The sequence below is a fragment of the Miscanthus floridulus genome, chromosome 19 (genome assembly GCF_019320115.1).
Source record: "Miscanthus floridulus cultivar M001 chromosome 19, ASM1932011v1, whole genome shotgun sequence".
NCBI lineage: Eukaryota > Viridiplantae > Streptophyta > Magnoliopsida > Poales > Poaceae > Miscanthus > Miscanthus floridulus.
The window spans coordinates 87,058,653-87,084,220 of NC_089598.1; the positions used below are offsets into that span (position 1 = coordinate 87,058,653).

Here is a 25,568-nt window from a genome sequence, read left to right on the forward strand (position 1 = left end):
ACTTCAAATCCACAGGGACAACTGACTGGTTGATCACAAGCCTAATTCCTCCAAACTCTAGCAATATGGTACCCATCCGAGATTTTTATCCAAATAATTGAAAATAAAGCAAGCGTAAGTACATGTCGTGCTCAACAAATATAACATGGGGTTCATGAGGCTCAAAAGGCTGACACTGGTTTAACTGCGATAAGCTTTTAATGAATCATCTTTTAGCCATTGGGTGGCAACAAGTTTTTTTTCACGAGCCCATAAACACATGATCAGGTAAACATGAATAATGAATAGCATAAACAGTAATAATTAATGAGCATCTTCATCATCCATATCATTAGTGTCCATCATCTATTCCGTAAGGGTTCCAAGGCTGCTCGTGACCATGAGCGCGGCTGATATACCAGTTTTACACTCTGCAGAGGTTGTACACTTTCACTGTGAGTCGTGATTTACCCTTTCGCCCGAGGTGATCAGCCTCTTGACCCACTACCAAGGAAGGTCGGCAGGGTTCACTATGAAGCCTTTCAAAGGTTCGTCTAACAAGTTAGGGCCATTAGATTCACTCGGCAAACATATATAGGAACCCCCGTGTCGAATGGCACAATGATACGCAGCCTATACACATAAGAGTAGAGGTTGTCCTATACCCGATTCGTCAAGCCATTCTTATGCCAATAAAGGTAACCTCTAACAAGCTAGAAAAGGTCCTCATACTGAGCTAAAGCCAGAGCCATGTAGCCCTTACAGCTGTACTGTAAGTCCCGGATGATCACTTATAGATAAGTCCTTAGGGAGAGGAATCTAGAGCACCATAAAAACAGCCCAATGCTCTAGTCCCCTTATTCCATGTTGCTAAAAACATCTTTTAGTGTTTATTGCATATACCATTAGTCAAGTTACAAGATCATGGTTGTAGTTGAGCACTAGCATCATACTACCCAATGCAATACCCCATAGGTATCAAGGTATAGGGTAACAAAGTACTAGAAAATCCTTAGTGGCAGTCAAGGTAGACACATGCAATATGAATTAAATGATTAAAGGTGAATAGGTAACAAGGATGGTCCCATGCTATACTTGCCTTATAACCCCGACCCTTCGGTAAGCTTTAATCTTCAATGCTCTTCTTCTTCTTGATCACCACGTATATCTCACCGTCTGGACAAGATCATAAAGCACCACACAAGCATCCATGCAATCATACACAAAGCAAACAATAGAACTAAATTAGAATAGTACACCAATCATAAAATCAAGATGAAAAGTTTGTAAAATGAATCTACGTCTTGCTACGAACACACAGACACGAAAAGCACACTAAACGGAGCTACGGTTGAAAAGATACAACTACCGAGAGATCTACTCATAAAACTATTAACTTCATGTGTTTTAATTATATAAAAACATATATAAGATATTTTATAGATAATATAAATTAAGTCAATTTTAGATTTGAATTATAAAACTAAAGTAAAACAAATCATATTTTATTTACAAAATCCAGTTGCATAATCATTAATCAAGATATGATCTAAACCATGAAATTCAAGAAAAAGTAATATGGTAAGCATTGTTACTAACGCGTAGATCTCGTTGCTACAAATCTAACGCAACTTGAACAGGTCAAATCAGAGCTAAAATGTAGAAGATATGAAATAAACAAGATTTCCTTTATTAAAATAATAGATTAAATCTAACCTCAAATTTTAAAAGTTGAAAACATACTTAACAGTAGTATGAACATGTAGATTATGAAATTATGAACCTAACGCAAGTTGAACGGGTCAAATCGGAGTTAAAACTGAGAAGTTATGGCTAAAACAAAATCAGTGGCAATATGTAAATAAGTGGAAGCGTATTTTTGAAATCAATCGAGCAAAATACGCTTTTTAAAAGAGCAAGGCGTAATCTGTGGCTTGCGCAATGGACCGCGGGTTGGAAAATAGAGAATTTAAAGGGCTCTTTTGCAATGTTGACCGGCGAAGATGTATCCCGTATTCTGGACCGTTGGATCTCTACTAACCGGCTCAGATTGGATCGGCGGGAGGGGAAAAGAGAGAGAGCTAGCCAGAATAGTGACAACGGCGAGGTGCCTACGGTGGCGCCATGGATGAGCTCACCGGAGAAGTCGGTTTTGGTGATTCCGACCACTATCCTTTACGGGAAAAAGACGGGGAGCAAGAGGGAGACTCGGAGAACTCCATGGAGGCATCAGTTGAGGTAGTGGAGGGACGGCGACAGCGGCACGCGCTAGCTTGCGGCTCGGCTTCAACGGTGAAGTCACGCGAGGTACTGAGAGCAGATGAACAAGGGGAAAACGACTTCAAAAGGTTTCTTACCTCCACACGTAGCTCGGTAGTGGCTTAGGTCGGAGTTGAAGCTGCGGAGGCGATTCGGCGGTGTCAAGCTCCACGCGGTGGGATTCGGGCAGCGGCGCTAGGCTAGCTCGAGGCAAAGAGGTGCGAGATAGGGTGTCAGGTTGGTAGCGGCGGGCACGACATCCGATATTTAAGGGCTGGCGTGGCTTGGGGCTCACGTCATTGGCCGGGTCGTGGACGGGGCAGTCATGGACTCACGGGAGGTGGAGCAGAGTCCGGCTCTGGTGCAAGCTCGTGGAGGAGATGGAGCTGATAGGGAGACCCCACCTGTCGGCGCAGGAGAGAGGGAGGGGATGCACAGCGCGGCGCTTCGGGCTGGGCTGCGCGCTGGCGTGGGCCAAAGCGGGAGTGGGCCTGCGGGAGGAAGGCCGAAGGAGATGGACCGGCGGAGGAACTGGGCCTACGCGCGCTGCTGGGCTGCGGAAGGAGAGAGCAGCCGAGCTGGGCTGGCGGGAATGGGAGCCGGGCCTAAAAAGAGGGAGAGATAGTTTTCTTCATTTTTTTCAAATCCCTTTTTTTCTTATTTCAAATCCAATTCAAACATGACCAAAGTCAAATTCAAATAGGATTTCAAATACACTTTTCAATTCAAACATAAATGAGAAATTTTGATAAGTTTTCAAAAATAAATTTGACAACTTTTTAAATTCTTTTATTTTTCTAATTCTCTTTTCTTTTCTTTTCTTTTCTTTTCTTTTACTTCAAAGCCATTTTCAATTTCATTTGCAAAAGCATTTTAAACCACTCAATCAAATACATCAAATGCAAGGGCATGTATGCACAATCATGTTGCTAAACCTTATGATGAGTTTTAATTCAATGAAAATTTTATTTTCCTATATTTCATGAGCACAAAATTCCAAATTAACTCATTTTAGCTCTATTTCCAAAAATTCAAAATTTAGGGTGTTACAGCTACTGTCGGGGACCTAATATCGGGATACCCAATGAGGTGGGACTGATAACCATCGAACGTTGACGCTTCCAGTCAGACAAGAACGCTTCTTGCCCGAACGACGGAAGATTGGTTCCGCCTCGCCCGACCCCCGAGGGCTGGCTCTGCCTCGCTCAACCCCCGAGGGCTGGACTCTGCCTCACCCGACCCCCCAGGGCTGGCTCCACCTCGCCTGACCCTCGAGGGCCGGACTCTGTCTCGACTGACGGCTAAGGGCTGACTCCGCCTCGCCCGACGTCCGAAGGCGGGCTCCGTCTCACCCGACGTCCGAGGGCCTAAGGGCTGGCTCTGCCTCGCCCGACATCCGAGGGTGGGCTTCGCCTCGCCCGACGGTTGCACCCTGCTCCTTCATGAAGACGAGCATAGTGTACGACAGGACATTTGAGTCAACCATGATATCGAGGGTGCCCGAATAGTGTTGTGGGCGCCGACTTTTGTCCCACAGTGTAGTTGGCGCCGCCTTCAGCCCTCGGGCGCGGATACTAACACAGGCATACGACAGCCACTACGGTCCAAGACAGAACCCACATCATCTACAGTGACGGACGTATGGTCACTTCCCCGATTACTCCCCGAGGGGTCACAGCTTGGCTCTCCGGCACGCCGCACCGTCCGCCGGCGTAGGATGGGACGCACCCACTTGCTAAAAGGGGCCAGGGCATGGCCTACAAGGATCAGCAAACATGCCACCTCTGACACGGTTTGTCATGTTAAGCAGGGCAGGCACAGGGAAAAAGGAAGACCCGGCTCCCTCGAAGGACCTTCTATACCTTTGGTATTTTCCTCTTTCTCCCATTTGTAACCCCTGCTCCCCCCTTGGTCTATGAAAGGGAGAGCAGGGCCCCCCACTAAGGGGATCGACTTTTGACGGATAAGTTCAACACACACGACACTTCACACACAGCTGAGCAGCGACCAAGCTCTCGGCGACCTTTCCGACCATTCCATCAGAGACTTGGGACCCGTCCCTCTCTCAACCGTTTGTACCCCTTACTACGAACCTTTTTCGGTACTAATAACACGAGCAGCAGCAGACTGGACGTAGGGACATTCAGTCCGAACCAGTATAAACCTCATGACCTTTAGTTCACCATCCGGGCCTAACGCGCAACAATTATAAATTTACTAGCCGGTGTTTGTTCGAAACACCGACAATGCTTGAAACCAAACCCTAGTGATTTCAACAGTTGGAGACCGCTGCCGGAGGATGAAGCTTCTGGAGTAGGCGGAGCTGGCAGCGCACCTTCAACCGCAAGACGACTTTTAGTGAACGTCCTTTTCGGCCTTGGCATTGGGGCCTGGCAGAGTGCCTTTCTGTTTGCGGCACCAGATTCCGGCACAAGCGCAACGCACGGCATGATAGCGGATGCATTTGCGGGTGCGGCTGTAGTAGCAGGAGCAACACCGCCAGCGCTCATAGCGTTCGGTGGCCGGTCCAAGACCGAGGCGGCGTCCCTTTGAGGACCACCGAACGTGGGTTAGTCAATATTCGAAAACACAGCCACAAACAAAAGTAAACAATGAACTAAACTAGCAATACTGCGGTGACGAATGTACATGTATCACGTATGAACAAAACTAGCAATACATGTATCACGGAACCTGAAATAGCAATAGCAATACATGTACGAACAAAACTACGAATGTAGATTGTTCTGAGATTTGACTTCTGAGTTTCTGACCTTCCTTCTCCATCGGAGCTCATGCGCAATTCAGATCCAGGTGTATCCATGTCACCTGCGAGCTGCGGTGGCGAGAATCCAAGGCTCCGACGAGGCCGACCTGCGACGGCCGCGTGGACGGCAGAATCTCCTAGGCCGACGGAGACGGACGATGGAGGCTGGAGGGTGGAACGTCGACGCCTGGAGACCTGGACAGAGGCCGGAGGGTGGATCCACCGAGGCACCGAGCTGTAGGCCTGCAGCTACTGGCAGCCGTGCGCAGTCACGCTCGCACGGTCGTGTCGCCGCTCGTGCCGCTAGGGGCTGGGGCTGGATGCATAGGGGTGGAGACATGGAGTGGTCGGGTGGGAGTGAGTTAGGGTTAGCGCGTATATATACTTCGGGGCTAATGGGCCTTCTTACATGGGCCTTGCGTTCACGGGGCGGGGACAGGGAACCATCCTCGTCCCTGCCATCCCCAATGGGGACAGCAATCCTAGCAATTCTATCTCTGTGAGGATTAATTCTCCTTCATCCCCATCCTCTAGTGGAAGAATTTTCCGCGGGAAATCAAGGATCAGTCCCCGTTGCCATCTTTACGTGCGACAACGACGGCGGGTGCGTCGCTCAGCTCATAGCTAGCTATCTGTGTCACCAGATCGAAAAAGAGATACTACACGGCACCGAACGACGAACGTGTTTATTTATGATTTGAAGCCATCCATCGGGTCCGGCTGCTGGGAAAAAAACGAAGAAGGAATCGGCCGGCAACCAGCTAGATCGTTTTGGTGTGCATCAGAATATCAAGATCGGCTCTCACAGCCTGGAACTAACGGGCTGGCCGGGGAGGAAATTGCTGCTGCTGTATCAATTCCAGCCACTCTCGGCGACGGGTCCCCGCGTCGCTGACTCATCACCACACCAGTGCTCGATCGCTCAGGCGTCAGGCGCGGACGCGTTTGCAGACGTATTGAATGCGGGATGCGCGCCGCGACTCGGAAACGCACGCCACCACCAGCTGGGGGCATCTGCACGCCGCGCGCTGCCTGCCGGCCAGTGCCATGTTCTCCGACCCACGTCCATCTCGTCCGTCCGATGATCAAGGGGTCCCACTAGGTGACTACTAGGACCCGGCGTGAACAGAGCTGGGCTGGACTGGACACCCGGACCCGGCCGGCTAGGTTCAACGAATGTGCTCTTGCCATGCACACACTGCTCATTTATTTCTCCATCCCTACACGCGTCCACAAGTTAAACCATCATTATGTACCCGTTGGCAGCGTAGTCGAATATCCGCATCTATCTCACCGCGCAAAACAAATCTGCAGCATGGCATCGGTCCAAAGTCCAAAGTCTAAACCCATAGACCATCTGTATAAAAATAGCTACACCGATACTGTTATCGCCCCACAGATCGATCGAGCACCAGTAGATCGATCGACTTTTGTTTCAACCTTTGTTCATCGTGACTAATATGTAGAAATTCATATATATAGACTGGTAATATAATTTCTTTTTTCGTACGTACGTCGTTGTTACAGATACTTTTAACAACGAAGGATTTTTGTATTTGAATTTTAGAAATAAATGAAATGAACAAATTACACGTGATCCGCGCCCTACAAAGAATGCAACTACGAATAAGTACTTTTGTTCGGTGCATACTCAGAACTTGCAATATATATATAGTCAAGCAGACATCCGTACCAGAGTACTCATTCCGTTCCAAATTATAAGTTGTTTTGACTTTTTTTTTGTTCCTGCATTTTGCTATGTATCTAAACATATTATTACATCTAGATACATAATAAAATGGATGTAAAAAAAGTTAAAACGGCTTATAATTTGGAACGGAGTAAGAACCATCCTACTAACATAGTATAATAGTATGATCATAGTCAGAGTATACTTGTACTACACTCTCACGCGTACACCCTCTGGCGCAAAATAAGTGCAATTTCGAATATGCACAAATATAGACAAGCGAAAGAAGTGCATTTCTGAGAATTTCTCCATGGAACGGAGGCAGTACGTATACAACGATGCTACTGTACCATCCATTCTCTAGAGTCTAGAATAATTGCCCTGTTCGTTTGGTTGATAAGCCATGACTGAAAATACTGTTAGCTGATTTATTATGAGAGAAAAATATTATTTATTAACTGAAAAAGTATGATTTATATACAAACAAACGGGGCGAATATCCGGACGTACGTTTTCAGTTTTTCACATCACTGCACACAGCTGGTGCGTGGACGCGCATACAGCACCCAGCTTTCTCCCCCTGGTACTGGTGGCCGGTGTCCCCACCACCAGAGTCGAGAGGCAAAACCAGCTGGCGCCTAGCGGTTTCACTTTCACCTTCTTCCGTCCAAACCCGGCCGGTGGCGGCTAAACCTCCTGCTAATGATGACCCACCCGCAGGCCGCAGCGCCATCACCACAGTCCACAGCACCTGACGATCTGACCTGGCCTGGCCTGGGGCTACTCGGCAAAGCAAGCAGGCCCCAGCCGCTATATATACCACCCCTCTCTCCACCAGTCGCCATTATTCCATTCCACCCAAGATCTCAGAAGCAAGCCGATAGCTACAGGTAGGTTTCTTCCTTGTTCTCTGCTAGACATAAAAACAAGAAGAAGAAAAAAAAGAGAGAGAGAAGATGAGGCCGGAGAGAGGTGGGGGTATTTCGGTGAAGCTAATGGGCGGCGGCGGCGGCGGCGGCGGACCACCGAGCCTATGGAAGACGCCGACCCCGTACGTCTTCCTGGGCATCGCCTTCATGATGGGCGTCATCGCGGTGGCGCTGCTCGTGCTCATCTGCACGCGCAAGAAGGCGTCGTCCTCGTCGTCCGACGAGAAGGCGGCGGCGGCGGCGGCGCGAGCGCTCGTGCCGCTGGACCGGGTGCCCAAGGTCGTCGTGTTCATGCCCGGCGACGACCGCGCGCCGTCCTTCCTCGCCAGCGTCAAGCCGCTCGGCGGTGACGGCGCGGCGGCAGTAGTGTAGGCAGGGGAAGGGACGACAAGAGGGAGGCTACCCCGCGTGGCGAACTGATCGAGCGGCGCCGAGCCGGCTACCTCTACGCGGGGGCAATTTTGTGGATATTTTTTGTTTTGGTTTGTTTGAGAGGCAGCTGCTTTTGAAGTGAAATCAGTGAAACGAAGTTTGGTTTGGTTCGGCAACCATCTTCAATAAACGCGTACGGCGTTTTATTTTTTTGTTTGGCTGCGTGTCCAGTTGGATCCAATCGATTTTTGGCTTACAATTCTGTAAAATTATTTTGTGTTGCATCGACCATGCTTTGTTCGTCCATTAACGGTACCCTCACATCACGCCGTCACAGCGACGAGAAGCCTCAGCGGTCGGCGGTCGCCGGTAGGTGTTTTCCTCCGATCCGAGTCAGACTGACAGCAGGGCCCTTCAGTAGTGATTCATCTGATAAATCTAGCAGTCTATTAGCGCAATGAAATCGACTTGTAGTAGCTTGCTTGGTGCGAAAATTTCTCCAAATGAAAAAGGGCGCCCGGCCTGACTGAGCGGCGCCAGAAACATGGCGTCATATGAACCGAGGCCGCCATCGCCGTATCTCAAGGGACCAAGCTTTTCGTTAATAAACCAATGACACAATTGAACAAATTTGAATAACTAAATATCGATTTTTAAGTTTAGGAACGGGATAAAACAACCAATCAAGTTGAGAATCTAAACGATAGTTTTCTAAATAATCGATTTGTAAGCATTTTTTTGTCACTCTTTGTTCATTCATTTTTTTTCGTAAGGTGCGCTTTTCTACAACCTTCAAAACCGATAGTGAATGAACAAAGAGTGACAAAAAAGGGTCATTTTTTAGGAAGAGGCATCACAATGAATGCTTGCTTTCCTCATAATATAACTTGGGACACAGCAGTTAGTTTCACTTTTTTGACAAGAATTTTATGCAAATTTTTTTACTCTTGCTTTAGATAGTTTCTAAAACTAGGGTTATTATCAAGCTTTCTCTGCTCTAAATATTCTCATCATCATTGTAATTTTCATTCAAATTACCTTCTTGTAAAGGCATCTTTTATTCATTTCCCCACCCAAATTTACCCAATTTTTCTAATGGCCTAAATATTTGGCTGGCCAAAAGAGAAACAAAAAACATGCCAAGAGATAAAAAGATTAGAATGCCAAAACTGAATAAAAAACAGTTCATGGACAAAGAGCGAGCTTAGGTCCACTTGTCTTACTGTGACATTAATTAATGTAGCTAATGACCGCGGACAAAAGAGAAATAGAAAAGCGTAAACAACGAAAACTGGAAACTGCGGAGGTAGAGCAAGTGCAATAACGGGAGTATCAACTGTTAGATTAATTCGGGCTAGGCCCATTATTTATTCTAATTAATCAAATAAACTTCAAAGGCCCACAATTATTATTAAGTGGAAAAGTGATTAGTACCATATGGGAAATTCACTAAAAAGGTTCTCAACTTAAATAGTGAGTCTTAGGACTCTCACATAGACAAGTTGAGAGGGAGAACCGGGAGGCCACACGCGCACGCCGCCGCCACCGCCGAGCCGCCCGCGCGACACGCCGGGCCGTGGGCTGGCTTGGTTTGGTTTGGTCAGGTTTTGTCGCTTGGCCCAACCGAAACCCTAGCCGCTGCAGCCAACTCCCAACACCCAACCACCCTGTCCAGGTTCATTCCCCCCGACAGGGCCTAACGGATAGATGGGGAACTGCGCGGCTATAAAGGGGGGGGGGGGGGGGCGCCCCTGTCCAGAAGGGCGAGACCCGACTCTTCCTCTTCCTCCTCTCCGCAACATCTGAGTGCTGAGCTGTTCGTCTGCATCTCCGATCGGAGTTCCCTGCGCGCACAGGGAGCTTCGGTAGCAGGCCTCGGGGAGCGCCGGCTTCCCGGTGCGACTGCTGCCCCGTCTGCAGTTTCCTGTTCGGGGGCTTCTGCTTCCTGACGGGAGAGTCTCGTTCTACTGCTCCGACACCGCACCTGCAGGAGCTTCCCGTGCCAACATGGTGGACACGAGGAGGACTGGTGGCCGCACCAACACCAACGACGGAGAAGATGGTGGCTCACTGTCCGCGGGTACCGGTAGTCCCACCCTAGGGTATAAATCTAATCCCACTGTACGCTATTGTTCATATGCTATTCTGTTAGCGTACTTGGTTGCTGCACTGTTGAATACTATCTGCAGTAGTGGTGGTGTTACAGTATGGTTAGTGGTACTGTTACTATTGTTTAAGTCGTTTTTATGGATTAATATAAGTCGTAAATTGACCAAATGTTCAACAATCCAAAAACTTGATAGGTCTTTTTCGACTGCTAGTTTTGCTGCGTCACTAAAACCACCACCATTGAAAGATGATGGATCCAACTATAAAGTGTGGCGTGTCCGTTCCAAGCTGTGGTTCACTAGTATGCGTTGTGAGCACGTGATCAAGGGAAAGCGCATTGAACCTCCTTTCTCTCACGAGGAGGAGATTAAGTTCAATGAGGCAGATAACTTGTTCAAGGGGGCTCTCATCAGCATATTAACTGAAAGTATGGTGCAAGTGTACATGGATGTGAACACTGGCAAGGACATGTGGGATGCACTTGAGGCCAAGTTCGGTGTTGCCGATACTAGCACCGAGCTGTACATCATGGAGAAGTTCTATGACTACAAGATGGTCGATGACCGATCTGTAGTAGAGCAGGCTCATGAGATACAGATGCTGGCAAAGGAACTCCAGAACAATGAGTGTGAGTTGCCTGACAAGTTTGTGGCCGGCGGTATCATCGCTAAGCTGCCACCTACTTGGTCGAGCTTTGCCACTACTCTAAAGCACAGGAGGCAAGTGTTCAGTGTGACTGATCTCATTGCTACTCTTGGTGTGGAGGAGAATGCTAGGGCAAAGGACACTCATGGCAAGAAAGCGCATGAGGAAGGTTCTAGCACCAATCTGGTGCAAAAGAAGAACTTTCATGCCGCACAGAGGAAGAAGAAAAACAAGCCTGCAGTCAAGCCTAAAGCTGCAACTTTTAAAAAGAAGGGCAAGGAAAAAGAAAAGGGCCTTTGCTTTGTCTGCGGTGCATCTGACCATTGGGCAAAAGAGTGCCCTGACCGCAAGGACAAGCAGAAGAAGTCCGCAAACATGGTTGTTAGCGAATCTGGAGGATCTGGGTACGGTAATCATCTACCTACAGTTTTTTCAGTTTGTCTCTCGCCTGAGTGGTGGGTTGACACGGGTGCTAACATTCATGTTTGTTCTGATGTTTCTTTATTTTCTTCTTATCAGGAACAAAGAGGTTGCTCCTTGCTGATGGGAAACGGTACGCATGCTGCTGTACTTGGTGTTGGTACGATCAATCTGAAGTTTACTTCGGGAAAGATCGTGCAGCTAAAGAACATGCAGCATGTCCCCTCCATCAAGAAGAATCTCGTTAGTGGATCTCTATTGTGTAGAGATGGCTTTAGACTTGTATTTGAGTCCAATAAATGTGTTGTATCCAAGTATGGAACCTTTGTTGGAAAAGGCTATGAAAGCGGAGGCTTGTTCCGCTTCTCTTTGATGGATTCTTGTGATAAAATTGTGAACCATGTGAGAAATGATGATAAGTCTAATGTTTGGCATTCCCAACTCTGTCACATCAATGTTGGTTGTATGACGCGCTTAGCTAGTTTAAAATTAATCCCTAAAATCGATCTGGTCAAAGGGTCTAAGTGCCATGCTTGTGTTCAAGCGAAGCAACCTCGCAAGCCTCACAAGGCTGTGAAAAAGTCGAGAAATTTGGCACCGCTAGATCTCATTCATTCTGATTTGTGCGAGATGAATGGTGTATTGACCAAAGGAGGAAAGAAATATTTCATGACTCTTATTGATGATAGCACTAGATTTTGCTATGTGTACTTGCTAAAAACAAAGGATGAAGCAATGCATTATTTTAAAATCTATAAAGCTGAAGTAGAGAACCAATTGGAAAGAAAAATCAAACGGTTGAGGTCTGATCGTGGGGGAGAATACTTTTCACATGAGTTTGATCCATTCTACGAGGAACATGGAATTATTCATGAGAGGACGCCTCCATACTCCCCCCAATCCAATGGGATTACCGAACGAAAGAATCGCACTCTAACTGATTTGGTTAACGCCATGTTAGACACTACGGGACTTTCCAACGAATGGTGGGGTGAGGCTATATTGACGGCATGTCATGTCCTGAATAGAGTTCCTACAAAGAATAAAGAAGTAACACCATTCGAGGAATGGGAAAAGAAAAGGTTGACTCTCTCATACCTACGCACTTGGGGATGCTTGGCCAAGGTGAATGTGCCAATCATCAAAAAGCGCAAACTTGGACCAAAAACTGTAGATTGTGTGTTCCTCGGTTACGCTTTACACAGCGTCGGCTATAGATTCCTAGTTGTAAGCTCTGGAGTACCTGACATGCGTGTTGGTGCAGTGATTGAGTCTAGAGATGCTACATTCTTTGAGAATGAATTTCCTATGAGAGGAAATGAACCTAGCACATCTAGTCAAAAACCTATTGATTCTCCCATGGCGCCAACAGAACATCTTGAACAAACATGTGTTGAGAATCCTGAGGAGGATAATAGTGGAGCTACTCGAAAGAGTAAGAGACAGAGGACTATAAAGTCTTTTGGTGATGATTTCACTATATACCTCGTGGATGACACTCCAAGCACCATTGTTGAGGCATATTCCTCTCCCGACGCTGACTACTGGAAGGAAGCAGTGCGAAGTGAGATGGATTCAATTATGACCAATGGAACTTGGGAGATTGTTGATCGTCCTTATGGGTGCAAGCCTGTAGGATGTAAATGGGTGTTTAAGAAAAAGCTCAGGCCTGATGGTACGATTGAAAAGTACAAGGCAAGGCTTATGGCTAAGGGTTATACCCAGAAAGAAGGCGAGGACTTCTTTGATACTTATTCACCAGTGGCCCGATTGACCACAATCCGAGTACTGCTTGCCCTGGCTGCGTCTCATGGTCTTTTTGTTCATCAGATGGATGTTAAGACGGCTTTCCTAAATGGAGAGCTAGATGAGGAGATCTACATGGATCAGCCCGATGGTTTCGTAGTAGAAGGTCAAGAAGGAAAGGTGTGTAAATTATTGAAGTCTTTGTATGGCCTAAAACAAGCACCTAAGCAATGGCATGAAAAGTTTGATAAAACTATGACATCTGCTAGTTTTGTTGCGAATGAAGCCGACAAATGTGTGTACTACCGCTATGGTGGGGGAGAAGGAGTAATCCTGTGCTTGTATGTGGATGACATACTAATCTTTGGGACAAGCCTCAATGTGATTGAGGAAGTCAAGGACTTTCTGTCAAAGAGCTTTGACATGAAGGTTTTGGGAGTGGCTGATGTGATACTAAACATCAAACTACTAAGGGGAGAAAATGGTGGGGTAACATTTGTACAAACTCACTATGTGGAAAAGGTACTGAGTCGCTTTGGTTATAGTGACTGCAAGCCTGTGTCCACTCCCTATGATCCAAGCGTGATCCTGAGAAAGAACCGAAGAATAATGAGGGATCAGTTGAGATACTCCCAAATCATCGGCTCGCTAATGTACTTGGCTAGTGCAACGAGGCCTGACATCTCATTTGCTGTGAGCAAATTAAGCTGGTTTGTTTCAAATCCGGGAGATGATCACTGGCGTGCTCTTGAAAGAGTATTGCGCTATCTAAAGGGAACGTCGAGCTTTGGCATTCACTATACTGGGTACCCGAAGGTACTCGAGGGCTATTGTGATGCAAATTGGATATCTGATGCTGATGAGTTAAAAGCCACAAGTGGATATACATTCACACTTGGAGGTGGCGCTGTTTCCTGGAAGTCTTGCAAGCAGACCATCTTAACAAGGTCAACAATGGAAGCAGAACTTGCAGCACTTGATACCGCTACTGTTGAGGCTGAATGGCTCCGTGAGCTCCTTATGGATTTGCCGGTGGTTGAAAAACATATGCCCGCAATTTCTATGAACTGTGATAACCAAACAGTAATTATCAAGATAAACAGTTCAAAGGACAACATGAAGACCACTAGGCATGTAAAGCGGCGGTTAAAATCTGTCAGAAAATTGAGAAACTCCAGAGTAATAGCATTGGACTATGTCCATACGTCTAAAAATCTGGCAGATCAATTTACTAAGGGACTATCGCGTAATGTGATAGATAGTGCATCGAGTGAGATGGGACTGAGACCCACATGAAGTTCTATCGTGGTGGCAACCTGTCCTATGTGATCGGAGATCCCATGAATTAGGATGGTGAAACAAGCTATGGGTAGACTGAGGGAAGAGACCCTTTTTAATGAAGGTCAATCTCTTGAGTAATGCACTTCTCTTCCTATCTGTATGGCAGGTTGGTAAATACCTCAATGTGATCCGAGTGGCTTAATGAGAAGCAAAGATGTCGGCCTACAGGGCATCTTAAAGGAACACACCTATGTGAGTTCGATTGCTAGTCGCAATCTATGAGATTTGGGTGATCTCTAGATACTCATGAATAGGCCAGGAGTATGACTTATATGCTCCAACCAGAGGGGATGCTACAGGCAGCCTAGTATCAGTAAAGGAATCGAGTGAGCCTCACTTTGCACAAAACTGTCAATTCAAGGCATAGTCCATTGGTCAGTTGTAAATGAGTGTAAACTCCTTTTCTAGATGGATGTTCAACTTAACAGTCTCCATCGAAACATTGGTATATCAAATAAGCTCAGAACTGAAGACATTAACTGTGGACTTCTGAAGTTTGGTGGGGATTGTTAGATTAATTCGGGCTAGGCCCATTATTTATTCTAATTAATCAAATAAACTTCAAAGGCCCACAATTATTGTTAAGTGGAAAAGTGATTAGTACCATATGGGAAATTCACTAAAAAGGTTCTCAACTTAAATAGTGAGTCTTAGGACTCTCACATAGACAAGTTGAGAGGGAGAACCGGGAGGCCACACGCGCGCGCCGCCGCCGCCGCCGAGCCGAGCCGCGCCGCCCGCCCTCCCGCGGGCGCGCGCGCACGACGCGCCGTGGGCCGTGGGCCATGGCCTAGCTTGGTCAGGTTTTGTCGCTTGGCCCAACCGAAACCCTAGCCGCCGCAGCCAACTCCCAACGCCCAACCACCCTGTCCAGGTTCATTCCCCCGACAGGGCCTAACGGATAGATGGGAAACTACGCGGCTATAAGGGGGGGGCCTGTCCGGAAGGGCAAGACCCGGCTCTTCCTCTTCCTCCTCTCCGCAACATCTGAGCGCTGAGCTGTTCGTCTGCATCTCCGAGAGCTTCGGTAGCAGGCCTCCGGAACTTCCCCCCGTCAAGCGTACCTGCACGGGTAGGCGGGGAATCAAGTTTTTGGGGAGCGCCGGCTTCCCGGTGCGACTGCTGCCCCGTCTGCAGTTTCCTGTTCGGGGGCTTCTGCTTTCTGACGGGAGAGTCTTGTTCTACTGCTCCGACACCGCACCTGCAGGAGCTTCCCGTGCCAACATGGTGGACACGAGGAGGACTGGTGGCCGCACCAACACCAACGACGGAGAAGATGGTGGCTCACTGTCCGCGGGTACCGGCAGTCCCACCCTAGGGTATAAATCTAATCCCACTGTGCGCTATTGTTCATATGGTATTCTGTTAGCGTACTTGGTTGCTGCACTGTTGAATACTATCTGCAGTAGTGGTGGTGTTACAGTATGGTTAGTGGTACTGTTACTATTGTTTAAGTCGTTTTTATGGATTAATATAAGTCGTAAATTGACCAAATGTTCAACATCAACTACCATATCAGCTTATTGGTTGAGCTGGATTAGAGAGATGAGCAAACTTGTCGCTCTTCCCGCCTACCAATTGTACAAGCACTCTAAGGCTCACATTTTTTTTAGATAAAGAAATAAAAATATTCCGGTCTCCCTCATCCACGTGTGAATGAGTAACCGTACGATACATAAAAGCTGGTTCTTAGACCAAGTTCCACTAAGCAAAAAACAAGGTTAAACATGACTACCAAACATGACCGGTCCAATCTAAACCTAATCAACTGAAACCAAACAAATAAGAGGCACAACCCTCAATCCTTCTCTGATGACGTCAACCAAGTTCCCTAAACACTTATAACATCAGTATTTCCAAGGGCTTGCACCCATCCTTCAATGCTCTTCTCGCTTCCCCTTTAGACAACACTGACCAATGCTGATCCAGTAAGTACCTCTGAAGATTACCTGCAGGCAAGAATTAGAACTTTTTTTTTGTTGTTGAACACTACATCATTTCTATTCAGCCACAAAACCCAGCAAAATTGCTGCTAGCCCCACTATGATCAGATCCCTCAAACTTGGAGCAAAGCTCCTAATCCAAGCACCAAACGTATGAGCCGTCCCATTAGTTGGTTGGAGATTGAAAGCGATTAGCAAGAAATGCCACACAGATTAAAAGACCGAGAATACTTTCATTTTCCATAAAAAATAATGTCCGGCAACATCGTATATATAGCTTTGGCAAAAATTACTCCCTCTATTCTCAATTATAATCCATTTTGACTTGTTTAAGTATATAGCTTTTGTTATGAACTTAAATATATGTTATCGAGATACATATATAGCAAACGCAGAGTACCAAGAAAAACCAAATAAACTTGTAATTAATTTGGAACCGAGGAATAGAAAAACCGGTCACTGCGATGCAGTGAATCGACCGGCCGGGCGGGCGGCACTGTATATGCTACAATGGCAGGTTGTACTGGGGCTTGATCGGTTATTATTCGGCTTTGCGTACACAGAAGGCGACGTACGCGGATCAGATGTTGATCAGCCTGACTGTCCCCGCTCGTCGTCGTCAGATCGAGTTCATGACGCCAAGTTTGTGCCGGTCAGTCAGGCCGGGCGCCCCTTTTCATTTGGAACAGAGTTCGTCAGTAGTCTGACTCGAGCAACAGCAAACACCTCCTCGTCGCTATGACGGCGTGTGTCGTATGATCTCGTAGCGTTAATGGGCGAACAAAGCATGGTCGATGCACCACAAAAGATCGTACAGAATTGGAAGCCAAATCGATCGATTATTGGATCCCAACTGAAGTACTACTGAACACGCAGCCACACCAAAAGGACGGACGCGTTTATGGAAAGCTGGGAGCTGTTCGCCGAAACAAACCAAACCAATCCAAACTTCTTTTTCCCTGATTTCATTTCAAAAGCCGCCGCCTTTCTAAGTCTCAAAGTCTCAAGCAAATGGGGAAAAAAAATCTATTCACAAAATTGGCCCACGCGGGTGGTTGGGTGGACTCGATCTCGTCGTCTCCCCTGTCTACACTGCCGCCGCGCCGTCACCGTGGAGCGGCTTGGCGCTGGCGAGGAAGGACGGCGCGTGGTCGCCGGGCATGAAGACGACGACCTTTGGCTCCCGGTCCAGCGGCGCGAGCGCGAGCGCCGCCTTCTCGTCGGCCCCCTGCCGCGAGGAAGACGATGACGCCTTCTTGCGCGTGCAGATGAGCACGAGCAGCGCCACCGCGATGACGCCCATTATGATGGTAATGCCCAGGAAGATGTACGGTGTCGGCGTCCTCCATGGGCTCGGCCTCATCTCTTCTCTCTCTCTCTCTCTCTCTCTCTCTCTCTCTCTCTTCTTTTTATGTTTAGCAGGAGCACAAAGACGACGGAAACCTCTAGCTATCGGCTTGCTTCTGAGATCTTGGGTGGAATGGAATAATGGCGACTGATGGAATAACCGCTTCCTGCTTCCTGCTTCCTGCTTCCTGCTTGCTTTGCCGAGTTACCTGCTGCCTGCCTCGAGGCTAGGTGAGATCGTCAGGTCAGGTGTGCCGTGACTGTGGACTGTGGTGGTAGCCAGCTGCCGCGTGCGCAAGGGAGAGGAAGGGGGCAGGAGGGTTAGCCGCCACCGGGTTTGGAGTTTGGACGGGAGGTGACCGGTGAAACCGCTAGCTGGTTTTGCCTCTCAAAGACTGGGTGCTGTATGCGCCTCCACGCGCACCAGTGTGATGTAAAAAAAAACGAAAACGTAGATATTCTATAAAATGGATGGTTTATACTCTGGTATATTCCATTCGTTTCAAATAAATACATTTCTACTAATTCATCTGGATGACTGGATGGTGCATACTATTTTTTTTTGTTATGGCTCTCTAGATATACATATAAAAAAATGCACTTATTTTGTAACGGAGGATGTTGTAGTACAAGTATAATTAGACTCCACTATGATAATACAATATTAGTATTATGGTACTATGGCACGGCCGTACGTGTACCCGTTTGACTAAGAATACATAGAGAGATACTATCTCTATCCTAAGAATATTGCAATTTTGACTATGGACCAAACAAAACTACTTATTCATAGCTGTATATTCTTTAGGAGGAGCGTGGGATACGTAGAATTTATTTATTGGCCAAATATAAGAATCCTTTGTGGTTGAAGTATTTGTAATGATGGTACAACAGAAAATTTGTATTATCAGCCTACATATATATGAACTTTTACATATTAATAACGATCAACAAAGGTTGAAAGGAAACTCTACTAGTGCTCGATCTGTGGGTCGATCACAGTACAAGTCTAGCTATACAGATGGTCTATGACTATGCTGCCAACGGGTACATATACATCGTGGATGCATATGGATGGAAAATAAGTAGTGCGTGCTTGGCAAGAGTGCATTCATTGAACCTACCCGGCCGGGTGTCCACTCCAGCCCAGCTACGGGTAGTACTTTGTACACAGCGCTCCTACTCCTAGTGGGACTCTCGATCGGACGGACGAGATCGACGTGGGTCGATCGGAGACGTACTATGCAGATACCAACTCCTGACTCCTGTATAGAGCGGCGAGGTAGGTCTCGCTCCGTCGATCGGCACTGGCCGGTAGGCAGCAGAGCGGCGGCGGTGGCATGCAGATGCAGCGGCAGGACTGGTGTGGCGTGCGTTTCCGAGTCGCTGCGCGCATCCCGCATTCGATACGACCGCAGACGCGGGGACCGTAGACGCCTGTTGGCGTGTTGGTTTCAGCCGGACTTTATCGGCCAGTCAATAATGTGTTGGTTTCCACAAGAGTTTATCAGTCAGCCAATGGTGTTTTCTTTTCCTAATAAATCAGCACCGCAGACGCGGGGACCCGTAGACGCCTGTTCGCATGTTGGTTTCAGCCGGACTTTATCGGTCAGCCAACAATGTGTTGGTTTCCGCCAGAGTTTATCAGCCAGCCAACGGTGTTTTCTTCTCCCAATAAATCAGCATCGACCCATAAACCTACCGGCCAACAGACCGAATACGGCAGCGAGTCCTCGTGGAATTTTTGTATTTTAACCCCTTTTGAAAATATTTTTTACAAAAAGACCTAGGGCAAAACGTTTGCTGAAAATAGACCATTTTTAGGCGTCTTAGGACATGACGCCGAGGTATGTGGGTCGGCGTCGACTGACACGACGCCGAGGTCTTGCCACGTCACGGACGACCCCGGTCGACGAAGACACGGTGACGCGTGGGGTCGGACACGTCGGCGTCGTGTCAGCCAACGCCACCGGCCTACACTCGGCGCGTAGTCACGCCGCGCGCGAGCTACTGGCACCACCCCGCGCGCGGCCCAGGCGGCCCAACAACCCTTCGTGGCCCAATAGCTCGGCGCGTGGTCACTTAACGCCGAGCCACCAGGCTCGGCGCGGCCCGACTCAACGCCGATGTCTGGTCCCTTGAAGCCGCGCCGCGGCCCCCTTCTTCTTCCTCCCTCCATTCTGAAACCGCCGGCTCTCCTCTCAACTCTTCTCCCCCACGCCGCCACGAAACCCTAGCCCCCAAAATCGACCCTAGGTGCCAGGATCTCGTCTTCCGAAGCTTCCTCGAGGTAATGGTCCCTCCTCTTCTCCAATCTATCCGTGTAGATGTGCTTGCATTGTCTCTAATCATGTGGAATCATGGGTGTATGGTGTTTTTATATATGTGTGTTTGCATTTGCAAAATGTATGGCTTAGGATGATTGAGTGTATTGTTGTTTAACTGTTTTATGTGCTGAACATGTTAGGTTAGTTTGGTTTCTAGGTATTTTGGTCATTAGGGTTCTTTGTTTATTGTAGGTGTCATTAGGGTTAGTTATTTGTTGGTCATTAGGGTTAGTATGTATTTTAGTTATTTCTTGGTCATTAGATTTCAATTTTTTATGACTAGAAATGATTATGTTGTTGGGGTTGAAAAAGATTAAATGATATATTTTAGTTTCTACTTATTGGATTGAAACTCGCATGATATATTGATATGTGACACTACTTGTTGTGTGATGGCTGTAGATGGATAAATTAGTGAGGTTGCACCATGGAGGCCATATTGTTAGGACAAGAGATGATAGTTTGGAATTTCTGGACATGTGTGAGGAGTTGTTGATTTTTTCTGAAACACCATCTTTGACCTAGTTAGTGGAGCGAGTGAAGGTTAAGTTAGGCTGGAATGAAGGAGACGTGCATGTTCAGTTTGAAGGTGTCATAGATGTTGGGTCGTCGAAGGGTCCTCGGATCAAGCGGTTGCTCAAAATTACAAGCGAGTCTGAATGGAATAATTACAAGGCAGTTGTATTGGCCTCAGAAGTGCGATCTTTGGATTTAGTAGTAAGTAAGGAGTCCGGCTTAGGAAATGATAGCTTCGAAGCGGTTGCCGATGGTGAGGGCAATCATGATAGTTATGAAGAGGATGATGATTATGTATTTGGTGATGCAGAAGAAGGTTTGGACGACGCTAGCGGAGACTTTTCTATTGAGGATGAGCTTAGCAACGAAGATGATCTTAGTGGTGAAGAAGACTTTGGTGATGCTAGGGCTACGAACCGTTTTGACATGGAGATAGCTGGAGATGATGAATTCTTCGTAGAGGAGATAGCCGAAGACTTTGATGACGATCGCCCTGTTGGTCGTCTCAATTTTAGGGAAATAGAGATATTGTCTAGGGTCTTGCCTTGGAGAGATCCACTAGTTGGTGTTTTTGAGGACCTTAGCCATGGTCACAGGGCAGTAGCTGATGGTGGGCCAAGTGATACAACAGTGCCTGATGTTAGCGGTTGCCTCAACATACGGAAGGACATATTGTTTGCTACCATGGATGAGTTGAAAACATGGTTGCAAGAGTACTCCATTGTACACAACCGACCTTTTAGGGTCATCAATTCATTCAAGGAGAAGAGGTACACTGTTGCTTGTGAAGAACAACAGTGTAGTTGGAGAGTATGTGCTAGGAAGACGAAGGCAGGCAAATGGAAGATTACCTCAGTGAAGCAACCACATGTTTGTGCCACTGCTGAGGCAGAAGAGAACCATCTACAGCTCAATTCTAGGTTCATTGCAAGGCAGTTATGCCCCGTGGTGAAGCATATGCCAATCATTACGGTGTCCGCGTTGGTTGAGATCATCTTCCAACGGTATAATTACTATGTCAAGTATGGAAAAGCATGGAGGGCAAAGCAGCGTGCACTGGAAATAATATTTGGAAATTGGAAAGAATCTTATGAGCGCCTCCCTGTAATGTTGAACGCAATGAGGGCTGTAAATCCTGGGATGCACTTCGAGTATTTACCTAAGGAGGGTGAAACAAGGAATGGTAGCCATGTATTTGGAAGGGCCTTTTGGGCGTTCGGGCAGAGCATCGAAGCATTCAAGCATTGCAGGCCCGTCGTCTCAATTGATAGGACCTTTCTTACAGGAAAATTTGAAGGCACAATGCTTATTTGTATTAGGACAGATGCAGAAGACCAGCTTGTGCCATTGGCCTTTGCGATTGTTCGGAAGAAGGACACGGATAGTTGGTGTTGGTTTCTCAGGCTAGTAAGACAAGTGGTAATTGGTCTGGGACGTGATGTTTGTGTGATATCCGATAGGCATGCTGACATTCTGAATGCCGTAGAACAAGAGATTCCTGGTTACGGCCAAATACATCACCGATGGTGCACCAGACACCTTGCTCAGAATCTTATAAGGCGTGATTACACAAAGGATAACTTCAAATTATTTGAGGAGGTTTGCAGGCAGCAAGAGGTTCAATTATTCAAAGATAAGCTAGATGCCCTGAAGTTAGCCACAAATGTTGATGGCAGGCAATTCTTGAGCGAGTTGATGGCATCGAAGGATAAGTGGTCACTTGCATATGACACCGGAGGTTGGAGATGGGGCTTCATGACTAGTAACATGGCAGAGATATTCAATAGCCTTCTAAGAGGTTGTCGTGGTCTGCCTATGACTGCTATTGCCTCATTCACCTTCTACAAGTTGAATGCTTGGTTCGTTTCGAGGAAGAAGCATGCGAGGTCTCTATGGACAGCAGGCAAAGCTTGGCCACTTTTAGCATCTCAGGAACTAGCTTTCTCAAAGAAAAAGTCTAAACGACAGAAGGGTTCATGTTTCGATCCGATCAACCATGGATATGAGATTCTAGAGGGTGGTGGAACTAACATTGGTGGTGAAGATCGGGGTGCTCAAAAACATAAAGTAGTGATCAATGAGAAGAAGTGTACGTGTGGAAAACCGACCATATACCATAGGCCTTGCTCCCACATGATTATAGCTTGTTGCCTTAGACGTGTTGACGTTGAGGTCCCTCCCTGTATGGCCGCTGAGTTCTCTTTGAGGAACCTAATGAGCACCTGAAATCCTCAGTTCGAGCCATTTCTTGACGAGAGTCAATGGCCTACTTATGATGGCCCCAAGTATGTGGCTGATCATGGTTTACTCTGGAAGAGTAGAGGACCTAGGTGGCGGAAGCGGTTCAGGATGGACATGGACCGAGCCACGAAAGGTAGATCGACCACGAGTAAGGTTGGGAGGCATTTTGTAGAGGACATCCAAAAGAGCCGTTGCTCTGGTTACCATAAGACGGGCCACAATAAGAGAAAATGTCCTGAACTTCTTAGACAACAGGTATCCACCAAGCTAGCTACTTGAATTGCTTTGTGTAATAGTGCATTGGTTTACTGTTGTTTTTTTATTGTTATGTCACTTCGTACCACATATACATGCTTTAACTTATACTAATGCTTTGGCATTCCTTATGTTGCAGGATGGATCGGTTCCCCCTTCTTGATCCAAGGTTCGATGAGCACCACCGGGCTCGGAGGATCGAGAACGGAGAGGTATATTCAATAATTCGTATGAAGCAGTGCATTGTTCATCTTTTGCTCTATATTCCATGCTCTTTATAAAGTGACATGAACTAATACTATTTCATGCTTGTCTTTTTTTTGCAGGTTTTGAATGTGCTGAGGCCAATGACACATGAGGCCTCTACGACCATGGTCTACGACGAGAGGTACACGCCCCTCCTGAAGCTGGCAAACCTTGCTACCGTTGCTCGTGTTTGTCGTCGAGGCATGCCACCTTTCAACCCAGCGGCGCTGACGGCGTTGATAGATCAGTGGCGTCTGGAGACACACTGCTTTCACCTACCGTGCGGGGAGATGACGGTCACTCTCGAGGACGTTGCCATGATCCTTGGAGTCAAAATCCGAGGATTCCCAGTGACAGGAGACACGGAGTCTGAAGGATGGCAGCAGCGGGTTGAGCACTTCTTGGGATGTCCCCTAGCGGCAGTTGAGGCTGGCAAGAAATGGCGCAGCAGTGGGGTGTCCCTAAGGTGGCTTCGTTAGTAGTTTCGGGAGTGCCCACCCAACGTAGACGCCCAGACCATGACATACTACTGTCAGGCCTACATCTTGCACATGTTTGGTACGGTTCTCTTCCCTGACGGCACTGGAGACACGGCGTCCTGGATGTACATCCCGTGCCTTTGGAACTGGGAGGATGCCGGCAATAGGAGTTGGGGCTCGGCTATACTTGCTTTCTTGTACCGTCAGCTTTGCGAGGATTGCCGCCATCCTAGAGGCGCGCACGCTACAATGTCAGGGTGCATCACACTGTTGCAGGTAATAAAGCAAAGTTGTACAAGTTTCCACTACAATTCAATGTTTTTTTCTTAACAAAAGTGATTAACATTCAAGTTTCCACTCTTTTTTGCAGATTTGGATGTGGGAGAGGCTTCCAGTTGGGAGACCGCATCAGCTTGATCCCCCACAGCCTTGGTTTCCTCAAGGAGACGCAGTTGTCGCCCCTACCGTGGCACACCTCTACGAGCGAGCCCACGGAACTTACCACGTGTCACGCCACGCGTACATCAGCTTCACCAACGAGCTGGACACCCTTTTGCCATAGCATGTAAGTTTCCCACCCTTTTGGCCTAATCGAGGATATGTGCACAAATTGAGCGTCGACTAGTTGATGACGACGTTGTGTACAGGTTCAATGGCGCCCATATCGGCGGAGGCAAGTCACGGATCTCAACTTGAGCTCCTTGTGCATGGCAGACGAGGACGTCTGGACGATGAGGACCCCCCTTATTTATTTCTATGCAGTGGAGTACCATCTCCCTCACCGTGTAGCACGGCAGTTTGGTAGGCTGCAGACTTCTCTGCCCGAGGATTTCTCCACCGGTTGGCAGCTCCACAAGTACGTAACATGCAATATTTTGTTCGTTTCACATGAATGAATCATTGAGTAGGCCTTCATATTGCCGCTATGGTGTAAAATTTGTAGGTTCAGCAGACAAAAAAATAAGAAGATCACCAACTGGCAGCTGGAGCACCAGCGCTACATTGATGAGTGGATGTTGATGGAGCAGAACAACATGGGCATCTACGCCATCCATCATGACAAGGCATTCGATGATTACCTTGTTTGGCTTGGTCAACGAACAAGGCTTCAATTGAGGCTCGCTTGGACGGAGCAAGACATTGCTGACATTGCGAGCGAGGATGAGGGCAACAACCCATATGACCAAGCTACCCGAGAAGGCAGGCAAGTTGAGATCGCCCCTGCGTTAGCCAGAGCTGTAAGTGATACAACTATTTCCATCTCTGAGGTCTTTACTGTGATGGAGACTTAAATTCTTGTTTTTGTTGCATAGAGCACGGAGATAATGAGGACAGTGGCCGAGCAAGGAAGGGCATTGATGATTCCTGTGGGCGATCCTGATGAGGCCTCCATGTTACGACAGCCTCCATCTAAAGAAACCAAATGCAAATCTAAAAAAGGAGAGAGTTCAAAGGAAATACAAATCCTCGCGGGCATCTGAAGAAATGACGGCCTCCACCGTCACAGTCGTTGTACATTTGCACAACGCAATCCAAACCGTGGCGGCATTTTAGCCAATCTTCAATGCGCTTGTCGTATGATCTAAGAGGTCTCTCACGGGTGAAGTCACTCTTCCTCTCCAAAGGAAATTTCTCTATTGGTTCTTCAAAAGAATCAGGACCCAGAGAACCCTCCCACACAATCGGAGGTCCCTTCCTCACCCCCTTTCCTCTCCCTCCGTCGAAACCCTTTCCACTCGAGGAATCTCCGCTCGACATTTGCTAAAACTAAACCAGAAAACAAGTTGTGTGGATGTGGAGCAAGACATGGACCACTATATATAGAGATGAAGGCAGGTTCACCATGAATGCTACTTGACAAAAAACTTGTGTGCGTACTCATTTATTGAATCTGCAAAGGCTAGATGCTTCATCTGAAAAGCCTACAACCATGACTGGTCATTTCATCTGAAAAGGC

General features: G+C 47.4%; 1 protein-coding gene and 1 long non-coding RNA gene across 2 annotated transcripts; both read left to right on the forward strand.

The window, feature by feature from the left end:
• Window positions 1-7,560: 7,560 nt before the first annotated feature.
• LOC136529814 (protein GLUTAMINE DUMPER 5-like) lies at window positions 7,561-8,278 on the forward strand. The gene has a single exon (XM_066522877.1). The coding sequence runs from the start codon at window positions 7,652-7,654 to the stop codon at window positions 7,994-7,996; it is 345 nt and encodes a 114-aa protein (XP_066378974.1). The 5' UTR covers window positions 7,561-7,651; the 3' UTR covers window positions 7,997-8,278.
• A 15,710-nt stretch (window positions 8,279-23,988) lies between these two features.
• LOC136526724 (uncharacterized) lies at window positions 23,989-25,023 on the forward strand. Its single transcript, XR_010776564.1, has 4 exons — window positions 23,989-24,176; window positions 24,259-24,467; window positions 24,555-24,849; window positions 24,925-25,023. It is a non-coding gene; the product is annotated as an uncharacterized lncRNA (long non-coding RNA).
• Window positions 25,024-25,568: the final 545 nt, after the last annotated feature.